Consider the following 12,704-nt stretch of genomic DNA (forward strand, 5'->3'; position numbering starts at 1 on the left):
GTGTTTTTAATTTAAAAACGGCTTGGAAGCATTTTTAACGTTCTGAAGGGGCTCTCGGGGGCCGTTTGAAACGGGGAGCATACAGCTTTGTGAGTTCATGAGTCGTGTTTTCTATCCGGTCGTAGCTCTGTGTCTGATTATCTGTAGTACCTGCAGGTGTTTGGTAAATAAAGTATGTGACACAGTTGACTAAGTGTGTTTTCTACTTTATTTCAACGACGGATGATACATGAATATCTAGTTCTGGTTGTAATATTTGTGGTTGGAATTTGTGCCAGCCTGTTGCTCTATTTCATGCATCTGTAGTTTACAAGTTAACACCGGAAATTTGTTCCCATAATGTAATAGTGAAGCCCACACACACGATTTCCCATCAAAGCGCAGCCTTCTGTCACATGGTGCACTGTTGTTTCTTTACCCAGGATAGCGAACGGGACAAACCAAACTGGACGCAAAGGAAATATCACCGAGCTTCGTTTATACAGAAAACCTGACGTGAGCATCCTTTTCTTTGCACGGGCGAACGACTTTTGCCAATTGTGTTGTTTTGTAGCGCTATGAAGTAAAACTCCGCCATATTCAGCCCACCACGCCCGGAGCACAGATACCAGGGAAGACTCGCTGCTTCACTCTTGTCTTCTTAAGTTGTTGCACAAACTTAATGTCCTCTTTACAGGAGAGGAACAAGGTAATACCAACAGCCTAGAGAGTAACAACTTTACTTCCTTAAAATTTACATTTCTTTCCACCTCGGGAGAAAACTGTTGGCGTACGCAGTGGGAATTCTGGAGGGGTTAATTAAAATATATTGACTTTAGGATACTCGGGGCCTTTTTATTTCTTGTATTACCAACGTTATGTATGTGTCTGTGCCTTGGAAGGTGACGTGTTATCCAGGACTAATGACTCTGAGCTCCGTTGGGGCTTGCTGCCTCAGCCCAGAGGCCAAAGAGGCTCGCAGGATCAACGATGAGATCGAGAGGCAGCTCCGCCGGGACAAGAGGGACTCGCGACGGGAATACAAGCTCCTTTTGCTCGGTGAGGGACAATGAAGTACAGTTTTTCAGTAATACTTAAGCTTATTTAAACCTTGGTGGAAGAATTTCGATTCTCTGTACGGAAGTAAAACAAGCATTGTGATATTAGCCCACTACAAAAAAATGTACTCAAACTTATTGAAGTGTCAACAATGACATGCACATAAAGTGTCAATAGTAAAATTAGTTTCACTTTCAGTGTGTTATCGTAAATCTTATCTTATTATCTTCATATATTTTGTGTTATTGGATTCTTATTATTGCTGCATTATGTAAGGAGCATGTTGAACATTGCTTTGTAACGTAGTAGGCTATTTTAAATATTTGATATACTGTATTTGGTAGTTTTATTTTTAAGAATGGATCCTTTTGCGTGATGATCAGGCCTATTGTTTTGTATGTCTTAATCTGTAACTAGGTAACTAACGACAGTAAATCTGTTAAATCAATGTAGTGGATTAATAAGTGCAATATTGTACATGTAATATAAAACGACACAAAATCGAAATACTCAAAAGAAGTACCTCAAAACGGTAGTAAAGAGGACTACTTCAACAGTATAATAAAGTCAGGTTAGCTCCATTAAGAGAACAGGACAACAACAAAATACTGCTAACATTGTTAATCAACAAGTAAGACTAAATAGATGTATCTGTGTCTAGTCACAGTACACCCCACCAAAGAAAACTCTACAGTAATACCACATACATACAATCATAATTATAACAAGTAGTGTAACATGGATTAGAATCCTTTACTTTAATTTGACATACCACATTTATGTCAGCTACATTTACGAAAAACGAATGAAAGTAAATGTACTTGTGCAAGGAAATCCAGGTGAGAGTTAATGAATAGGCTAAATTATTAGATTATTATTACTGATGCATTAATGTGTAAACTGCAGTTGACTCTTTGCTGTTTGAGGTGGAGCAAATGTCCGATACTTTATTTAGTTTTTGATAGTTTCGTTTGTAACGATGAATCATATTTTATAAATGTAACATGGATGCAAAATCTTAAAAGTAACTAGTACCTATAGTTGTCAGATAAATGTAATGGAGGAATAGTACCATATTCAACCTAAACATTGTACTAAAGTACAATAAATAGAGCTTCCATCACTGCTTATAACTTACTTTTAAGAATACATACATTAGTCCCAACTGGTAGATAAATAAATATTATACTTATTCTGCTTTTAAAAATGAAGTGACTCGTACTGAATGCTTAACCACTCTTTTAGATTCAAAGTCCGATGTGTAGCTTCAGTGCTTTCCAAACAATGACCGCATACCTTACATTTCATACTAGATTTAAATTATTCAGGATAATCATATTAAGTATAAACCCTTAAATATATTTGTCTAGTATTTTATAAAATCCTTAACAATTTCAAATGACATGCTAATCATTTCACTCTGTCAACAAAGCTATCTTAACGGTTGCCAATAAATGCTTTCATTTCAACTTCATCAGCCAGAGAGGGAAATGCTGCAACTTCTTTTAGTTCCACTTTTTACAGGCAGACACTGATAAGATGACACAACACTGTTTGTCAACCTTGGCCCAAGGGTAAGATAAAACCCAGACAATGGTAATTAATGTATATTAAGTCCAAGATTGCATAAAAGTGAGACATGAAAGTACTTCACACGTGACAGAGACAGGCGATATTCTATATTTTTGAAAAATATAGACAATATGTTGTCTTTATGTTGTCTAATACATGCAAATTTGTGTTTTATATTGTCAACTAATCCAATCAAGAGTTGATCTTTTCATTGGACTTTTAAGTAGGATCAATTTAATGCTGGTTTTGATAACCAGCATTAAATTGATCCTACTTAAAAGTATTGCCTCTGTAGCAATAATGTGATGTAGCTTAATTCTCTGTGCCATAGCCCTCTATTGCTGTCTGTGGCACAGAGTCTACTGCCATGCTTGTAGCTCTGTGAGGCTGTGAGCTAACTGATTACATCATGTCACAATGACAAGGCTAAAATGCTGTTGTCTACCAGGTATACTGTTTACCTTGGTGTTAATCCTAGTTGACATTCGTGAATACGACTAGTACACAAAGTACAAACCAAACCAAAGTATCGGACATAAGGAGATCACAGAGATGGACTGCGTATTGTTGGTTTGGGTTTTTAAAAGGGGAACACCAGCTAAATTAGGAATGCCATTATGTTATGTCCATGATCAAGGAAACTTCACTCAATATTTGTGAAGATGTGAAGTCTTAAACTTGTGATGACATCAACTCTAAAGTCTGGAGCTACTCGATGGACAATGAATGGGTGGCTGTCCTCTTTAATAAAACCCAATTGAGCTTTATGTGATTGTATTGATATCAGTTCTGAAAGAGAAAATATACCCATACAACATTCCCCGGGTGCTTTTTAAGTTGATATGTATGTGTGCACTTACGTTATGGATTTGTTGGTGGCTAGGAACTGGTGAAAGTGGTAAGAGCACTTTCATCAAGCAGATGAGGATCATCCATGGCCGTGGATACTCTGAAGAAGACAAGAGAGGCTTCACCAGGCTGGTCTACCAGAACATCTTCACAGCCATGCAGGCCATGATCCAGGCCATGGACACATTAAAGATCCCCTACAAGTGTGAACACAACAAGGTAGACCAAACGGTTGTTTTCTGCTTCACGCAGTTGGATTGAGAAAGAGGTTTTATTGCACACTGTCCACCAGAAGCATCGGCATGGTTTACCGTCTGTGGTGTGTCACTATGGTGAAGTATTTCTGGTCATTTTCAACGTTGTTTAGTTTGCAGTCATGCTTCCAGAAAGTTTTGTCTACTTACAAAGGCTGGCTGAGACAAAGCAGGCTGACTTTTAGAAAGTACGTATGAGGTTACACTGCAGGCATGCTAACACAGGTACTCCTGGGCCAAATACAGCTAAAAGACAAACGAGCAAGGGAGACAGATAATTTCCCATTAATCACACAGGAATCATACCAATGGCAGGTGCCTGTTAATAACACAAATGTGCTGGTCCACACAAATATGCTTATCTAGGTAACAGCCAAAACACACCGGGCACATAAGCATCACATATAGCAGCATAGCACAACAATTTTCATTTGGCGCCCATGTTAACAAATCTGTCCGTTCATACCGGGCTATAGCGCCCGCGTCAGCCCGCACTCCGCAGCGATAGTTTCAGCGTCTCCTCTATTTCTTGCGCGAGATGCGTGTGTCAAGCCAGGCAGGTAATCACATTCAGGAGGGCCACAGTGCAGCCAGATACTTTACAAAAATAAAAAGGTCCATGGTGATTTTGGCTGTCTTGACTTCTCACAGCAAGACAAGGAGAGAGAGAGAGACTGCCAGATAGACAGAGTGTGTGAGACACACACACACACACACACACACACACACACACACACAAACACATAGGCTACAGCTGCACACACAGCCCCATATAGGCTACAGTTACGACAGTTGTCCCCACTCATCCCGTCTCTTTCTTTTGTAGACAGAGAGCAGAGAGGAGAAGGATTGCTTTTGTGACCGGCGTGTAGTAATACGCGTCTGGTATGAATGGCCAGGTGCGTGATCAGGCATGTATCTACACTATGTGACATTTGCCCGCCCGGTGTGTTCCAGCTGTAAGGGTTTAGATGACGAGTCCACTTCCTGTCTCCGGTGACAATGGTAAGAGGTCATGTGGCCGACGTAGACCTTTATCAGCATTAACCAAGTCTGAGTCAGCACATGGGTTATGATTTTCTCTGCCTCTGAGTGAGGGTGATCTTCTGTGCAAGCTAACAGGATGACAATGTTTGTCACTGAGCATGCAGATTTTAGTACTGAAGTGGGTCAGTGAGGTCAAAAAGCCATGTTACCATTCACAAACTAAACGGTCTACTAACACTAGAGGGCTTTAAATTTGAAACGGATGCAGAGAGTGTTGACTTTGTATTAACAGCATAAACAGGCAAATGGTAGAAGATATGTCTCTAATATAAACTTGGGTACAGATTAGGTAATGAAAGGCCTTCATCATTATTTGATCGTTTACGCTGTGTGCTCACAGGATGACAATGTGCCTGTGTGAGAATGGAAAGCTTGACAGGCTTAGCAACTGAGTGTCCTAAGTGTAGGAGTGAGGGTTCTGAGCACCAGCGTCTTTCAGCGGAGTAGATTGGGTTAGTGGTGAAAATATGGACACAGGCCCTAACAGCCTCAGCGAATGGTTCATTAGATTCAATGAAGTTGGAGGAAGTAAGAGTGAGCTTTTAGTAAGTTGCTAAGATTTTTTGAGTGATCTCAGGAGGTTGGAGAATGGAGAGATAAAATAGGTTAAAAGAAAACTGACACAGCAGCTTCTAACAATCCCTTCAAATTTTCCCTGTCATTTTTTTAAAGAGAAGAGTGGGAGCATGAAAGTGCTGAAGCAGGAGCCATGAAAATAATTTTAAAAAAGGGACAAAAAGGGAAAGGCATTTGAGGGTAAGACTTCCCCCAGAAGTATCAAAAAAGAAGTAACTAAAAATAAACTTCTAAGGTTGTTTTAAACACACATACAATATCTGGTAGCAGTTTCAGTAAGCCTAACTGCAGAAAAACAGGAATATTATTAGGATTATTATTATTACTATTATTATGTATAGAGAAGTATTGGTTTCATTTTAGTTAGATATATTTGGACCATTGGATGAATGGTTATTGCATTAAAGATCAGCCACCCACTCAGATCAGCTGGTATTCTATCTATAATGGATTGGTATGGAAATTTGTAAGTGACCCCAAACATTTGACCGGTAGTGTATTTTGCAAGGGCACCATCACTGCATCCGGGGTTTAGTGGCACCCAAAACGATGGCAATTGTTTTAAAGAAATACAAACAAGGCAGAGTGGTTTTGCCCCTTATACCAGAATGTTAACTGGTGCAGCCAGACCATTCTCCAGCTCTGGATATTGGTCTGGTAATGCAAGACTAACAGTGGTGTAATAGTTAAACAATGTACAGTGTGTATAGATGTATTGTATTTCTCTGAATTTTAAGACAATATGGCAGCTCATAGACATTTGTATTATGGCAGGGTCACAATCTCCTTTTATCACTGTCGCAGTGGAAGAAACCATCAGAACATTAAACACAGCCGGACATCAACAAGATGACAATTGCAGTATGTCTGCAGAAGCACCTTGTAAAATGAGGCTGTTTATTGATCAAAAGTCCCCCCTCACATGCGGCAATGCCAAAGTCCCAGGCAGCAGTAACTGAGAGTAAACAGTCTTAAAGGAATTGTTCACCCATAAATGACCAAACAGCTTGTGCAGAGTTTTCTGGCTGACTGAAAACCCCCTCTGGGTCCAAGACTGAGGACATCTCTTTACAAAACCGGAAAAACACAAAGCAGCCTTTGTACTTCCTTTAGCTTTTAGAATAAAACCCTGAAATAACAGCTGAAACAAAAAGCAAGGGCAGGAATATGTTGTGTGCAGTACTTCATTGCTAAATCTACCAGCGGTGTACTGTGTAGGTGTGTGACTGGGGATTAAAGCATGCTGAGGACAACAGAATAGCTTGGGTCGTAAAATATCTTCCAAAGAGAATATTTTTTGAGTCCATAGTTTTTTAACAGAGTGGGTAGTCCTACATCATCCTTAGCTTCTGGTGTAATTATTTCTCGCCAGTAAAAGAGTACTCTAATGATTCTTTTGATGATTGGGTAATCTGCCAGTAATGTATTTGTGATTAATCATTTGGTCTATTATAAAAGTTAAAAAAAATACTCACAATAATTACAATTTCCTAAATTGCGAGGTGATCCTTTGTTTTGATCAACCATCCAAAATGGTAGACATTTGAGTCAGCATAGAATGAGTGCTCAACACAGGTAAACTCTGCTGGTGATCAAGTATAGACAACTTAACTCTAGTCCATTGGTTAGACTCAGTCATATCCAAATGCCACATTTGCTTTCTTGTAATAGAAGCAGAATGTCCTAGTTTCTAACCACAGCACTGGTAAATACGGTATGATGGACTTGTTGCTGGTGAAGCATGGGTTCTGGACAGTCCTTGAATAGGCTTTTAAGATTAATGGTACGAATCAGGTTGTGAATTACAAGGCATCCTGTTTGAAGCCATGCAGATCAGGCTTTACCACCTAGTATGACTGATACTGAGGTCAGAAGGAAACAATGGGTGTAAGATAAAGTGATTTTGTCAAACTGTAAGGGTAAAGAGGAGCATGAAGGTCTTTTTCCCTTACTAATGAAATGAAACATCTAGAGTGGGAGATAAGCCCAGTGACACCATCATGTCTCTTCTCTTTAAAATTGAAACTCAATTGTATCTTTCGTAACACTACGAGAACAATGTACAAGAACACAAACATGACATTATGTTCATCATAAATCTGTTGTTGTTCAGGCGAACGCCATAATTGTCCGTGGGGTTGAGGTGGAGAAGGTCACAACGTTGAAAAACCCCTACGTGGATGCCATCAAGAGCCTGTGGAGTGACCCAGGGATTCAGGAATGTTACAATCGTAAGAGGGAATACCAGCTCTCAGACTCTGCCAAATAGTGAGTGTGAACAGAAACTCAGATATTGCTAAATAGTTTCAATTGTTGTATCTGCTAGTTGTCTGTTTAATTAATGGACTCAGAAGGCTCATATTTAAGGTTGTTGACAAAAGGCTTGAAAAGCAAAGAAACAACATTTAATTTCTCTCTTTTAGTGAATTGGCTGAGACAAAAGCATCAATAACATGACTATTTTACAATATACTGTGTGCCTCCTCTGTCCTTCTCCTTGTTTTAAATCACTCTAACTGGTTTTCATTTTTGTCCTCCTGTGTAAATAGCTATCTGAATGACATGGACCGAATTTCAGATACTGCTTACCTGCCAACCCAGCAGGATGTCCTGAGGGTCAGGGTGCCCACAACAGGTATTATAGAGTACCCCTTTGACCTGGAGAATGTGGTGTTTAGGTGAGTGTTTTATGTCTTTGTTTTGTTATATTTTATGTCTTAGACTGACATGTGTTTTTTGTAAAAATGTATGGTACACACACTCATCAGCATGTTTGCATCGTCATAGTGAATGTTAGCATGTTAACGTTACCATTTTGCTCAAAGCAGCGCTGTGCTACAAGTACAGCCTCACAGAGGCTGTAGCTAGGCTGTAGCTAGGCTGTAGCCTCTATAGTCCTGATTCTTCCTGTGTCCTCTGACAAGACTAAAGAGCATTACTGTGGAAGTAGAGACACGCCTTGGAAGCCATTATGTCTTGTTAGTCTTTAATAGTCTTGCTCCAGCCCAGCTGGACCTCATTTAATAATTAATTGTCAGAGGTCCATGGTCTTGTCTTGCGCACATAGTTTCATTAGCTATGTCAAATCAGGCCAGTTGTGGAAATAGGTTTTGTTTCTATATTAATGAATTACATTCAACTGGTCTTAAAACATTTAAATGTCTCCTTTCGAAACCAGATTATTTGATGAAGGGAAAGTATCTATTCCCATAATTTAACATTACAATTTAACTGGTGCAACCTTGTGAACGAACACTGTTCTGAGTAAAAAGTCAGTAGACACTATGTCTATTTATGATCAATTCTGGAAAAAAAACTCATCATACTATCTATATTTAGGTGCTATTAATAATGTTATTAATCCCCACAAAAACAGCCCTAAATACAAAGAATTAAGCTGTCTGTAAATTGGTAGTATGATGATTTATTTAATAATGGCTTTACCCTGTGGCTGTAGGATGGTGGATGTGGGTGGCCAGCGTTCAGAGAGGAGGAAGTGGATTCACTGTTTTGAGGAAGTTACTTCCATCATGTTCCTCGTGGCGCTCAGCGAGTACGACCAGGTCCTTGTTGAGTCTGTCAATGAGGTGAGGTGCAGACTGCTCCTTGCAAAAATATTCTTTAACAATTACAAGATCATCTCTCTCTATATATATCTTGTTAGCCCGTATTTAGGAAAAGAAAGGGCTCACCTTGAGATCATCAAAAAATAAATGTGAGGGACACAAAAGAGACATTTTTTCTTTTGTTTAAGGCCAAACCGGTGAGGCAGAGATGATGGCCAAGCTTTCTGCAGAGTCCAGCACAAGTCTGGTTCTCTCTATTTTCTTCTTTCCCTCTTTCTGGTTACAATGATAAACCCTTAATTTGTGGCAGTGCACACAGTTCACCTGCAGGGGGAGCTCTTTAGCTGCTCTGTTCAGCAAAGTGCACCTCTCAGAGAGGCTTGTTCACTTGATGAGATTACAGCCAATTGAATTTGCTCAAACAAGCAATCACTGCTGAAGTACTGCTGTCTAACTCTATATGTCTGATTCCATATTTTTGCTCATGTTTAAACTTTTGTGTTATTTGTTTTTCAAAGAATCGCATGGAGGAAAGCATGGCCTTGTTCCGGACAATCATAACATACAAGTGGTTCAAAGACTCTTCAGTCATCTTGTTTCTTAACAAGATAGACTTACTGGAGGAGAAAATTATGCACTCACATTTGGTCGACTACTTCCCTGAATATGATGGTAAGAGGAAACAGTTCATTCTTGGTGAAAATGCAGCCCAGTAGGATGGTATTTATGTTTTGATTACAACATTATTGATTAAGCGTTTCCATCCATTGTTGGTTTTGTTAGAATTTCTTTGTTTTTAAAGTGACTTTTTTTTGTTGCATTTTGCGTCTTATTTTTACAGATGAAAAGTTGAATAAATATGCAATAAAACAAAACCTGGCTCAATTCAATACACTTAGTAATGTTGCTGCTACAGTGCAGCCCGGGGTGGTCCGGTATCACCAGTCGTTTTTAATGGCTAATGTTAGTCAACTTGAAATATTATTGAACTACTGAGTCGGATCTTATAACTCTTCTCTACTTGTATTCCTTGCTTGTCAAAGATAAACAATTAAATGTGTTTTGTTATCACAAAAGTAGACCAAGAGATAAACACCGACACATTTAATTGTTTTCTGCTCGTGGTCCCATTTTATTTGTTCTCAGTCGGGTCACTTAATGGGGACGTCTTTAAATAGTCCTTTTGTGGAGCAATATAAATCTATAATGTTAGCTAACATTAGTCATGATGCGCTACTGGTCATATGCAGATTACCGTAAGTACAGCTACAGTAGGGCTGGGCGATAGGGAGAAAATCAGATATCAAAATATTCTTGACCAAAAACCTTGATATTGATATTGCGGCAATATTCTAGGGTTGACAATTGGTGCTTTGACAAAATATCTTCACACTTAGATTTTAGATAAATAACCATTGGCAATGTGGACATAATGTCTAAGTGGGGAAAAGGCAAACAATAGAACAGCTAGAGCAGTCCGGTAAATTCAGAAAAGTACATCACTTTATTGGGTAAGAGCCTTTAAACCAGTAAAAGACAACACTCACGTGTGTCACGATATCCAAAAATCTAAGACGATATCTAGTCTCATATCGCGATATCGATATACTGCCCAGCCCTAAGCTGTAGCCACATGTATGGAATCTATCAGGGATTTTATTGCTTTTGAATTAAAGTTTTCATTCATTCAAAGTTGGAAGTTTGTGTTATTTTTATATGTTACATTGTCTTACTTTAAAGTTCTGCGACCATTTTATATTACTATGGTAGCGTCTCTCTATTCTTGAGCTTTTCTAATACTACTGGAAAATACTACAATGACTTTAATGTGCTGTTTCTGTCCTCTGTCTCTCTCCACCAGGTCCCCAGCGTGATGTCAAAGCAGGAAAACAATTCATCTTAGATATGTTTGTCAGTCTCAATCCAAACGAGAAAAAAATCATCTACTCCCACTTCACCTGTGCCACAGACACAGACAGCATTCGATTTGTCTTCAGCGCGGTGAAGGACCACATCTTGCATATCAACCTGGAAGTCTACAACTTGGTTTAAAACGGTAGTGTTGCCGCTGTAATTCAATCGGCTTTGTATGGCTGGCAGTCTGGAGAGCTCTGCAGTGATTCAGTTTGCCTCACTCTGCTGCTGAACACCTTAATCCACAACAGGAAATGAGAAGCTACAGAGCTTGTCGCCAAATGACTGTACTACTGATGTATTTCAAATTTCCCTGTTAGACTCTTTGAAAATGCATGGCTCCAGCTATAATGAAGTGTGTCCTGACAATTAAAATGCTGCCTTAGTGAGGAGTCTATTATAGTATGCACTCTGAAATTTATGGAGCTCTTTTGTGAACATTTTTGAGCAGTAACAGTATAAATGCACATCGATGGATTGAGAGGGAAAAAGTATTTCAGTGGCCTCAAAAGCCTCCAAGGACTTGTAATATACTAGGTCCCTCCTTCAGGGAATCTGTGGACGTGAATGTAGACTAACTGCAGTGCAGCACCTCACATCACTAACTCAAGTTAGTTGTAGTTTCTTTTAGAGTTAAAAACTGTTTTTAATTGTCTAAATGTTTATTTTGTATCTGGACTAAAGGGGGAATGGAGTAATAATTAACACTAATGACACATTTACTGTATTACATTGGTATTTGTGCTGATGTTCTGTTTGTGTGTACCTCACTTAGTTGGGTACTCTCATTTCCACAACCTCATTTCTTTTCACAAGACTTGGTACACTTTTGCATTTGTCTGTGATGGCATTATTCAGTCTTAAACCACTATTTTGTATGCACAGTATTATTATATTTGTATGTAATTTAACACATACGTTTTTAATTGGTCAAAGCTGTAGAATCAAGTGTTCATGCAGTTCAGGGACTGTTGGATTGGATTCTAAGTTTTCTTGCCTATAAGTCTTCTGCTAAATTGGCTTTGGAATTCGCCCAATTATTTATCTGAATGCATATTGTAAATGTCACATGGTACGTTAATGGTACACATTTTGTATCACAAAATGCTTCAAGGTCAGTTTGCATCAATGTCAGTGTTGAAAGACTAAGTGCTAAAGGGAGAACTGTTACGATAATAATAATAATCAATAATAATCACTGAGGTATTAAACTAGTGAATCCTTTTTTCTTATGTTCAAGGGTATTAGATGCATGAATAAAAAGCTAATGAGAGTGTATCTACGGCACTAATGTTTACACAACCCTTTTCTTCTCATTAGAAATAATTACAGCCTAATTTGAACAGCAATTTAGGGTTAGATTTCACTGTCACAGCGATATCTTAATGCCGTTTTTTGTTTTAATAAATAAACAGACATTTGCTGCTAAGTGTCTGTTTGTCTGTGTTTACAAACCAGCTCCAGCACACTGTTGGGTTAGCTTTCAAGTGTTTGTCTTCTTGGCTGCTCTGTCTGCTTATCTGGAGCAGTGTTGGTCCTGAAATCCTCCTCTGTGATACATCCATCTGGCTGGAGGCTGCAGCAGTACTTCTGTTGGGTCCATAGTTCTAGTGTTGTACACAGGGATATATATAGGGTGGATAATCTTTATTTTTGGAGGAAGACAGGCACTGGAAGTGATGTAGGAGCTGTGCATGGTATTAGAAACTACATTAATAATAGTTACATTAATCATTCAGTGTAAACTTTGTAAATGAATAACAAATAAACAACTTTACACGTTTTAATATGAAATAATATCAGTAAAAAGCTGTTACTTATTACTTCAAAGCAATGGGCACATCATAAGACAATAGGCTCCCAGACACAGACATGTAAAAGACCCCCC

General features: G+C 38.8%; 1 protein-coding gene across 2 annotated transcripts; it reads left to right on the forward strand.

Annotated features, from left to right (window-relative positions):
• The first annotated feature begins 266 nt into the window (after nucleotides 1-266).
• LOC117959579 (guanine nucleotide-binding protein G(q) subunit alpha-like) lies at nucleotides 267-12,243 on the forward strand. Of its 2 annotated transcripts, none has more exons than XM_034896802.1 (8): nucleotides 267-495; nucleotides 882-1,038; nucleotides 3,494-3,678; nucleotides 7,450-7,604; nucleotides 7,886-8,014; nucleotides 8,794-8,923; nucleotides 9,421-9,574; nucleotides 10,764-11,013. In XM_034896802.1, exons 2-8 carry the CDS (start codon nucleotides 903-905, stop codon nucleotides 10,952-10,954), a joined length of 1,080 nt encoding a protein of 359 aa, XP_034752693.1. In that variant the 5' UTR covers nucleotides 267-495; nucleotides 882-902; the 3' UTR covers nucleotides 10,955-11,013. The 2 variants fall into 2 exon arrangements, with proteins under 2 accessions (XP_034752693.1, XP_034752692.1); XM_034896801.1 differs by having other exon boundaries at nucleotides 354-688; nucleotides 10,764-12,243.
• The last annotated feature ends 461 nt before the right edge of the window (nucleotides 12,244-12,704 follow it).

The sequence above is a fragment of the Etheostoma cragini genome, chromosome 16, assembly GCF_013103735.1.
Source record: "Etheostoma cragini isolate CJK2018 chromosome 16, CSU_Ecrag_1.0, whole genome shotgun sequence".
NCBI classification, from domain to species: Eukaryota; Metazoa; Chordata; class Actinopteri; order Perciformes; family Percidae; genus Etheostoma; species Etheostoma cragini.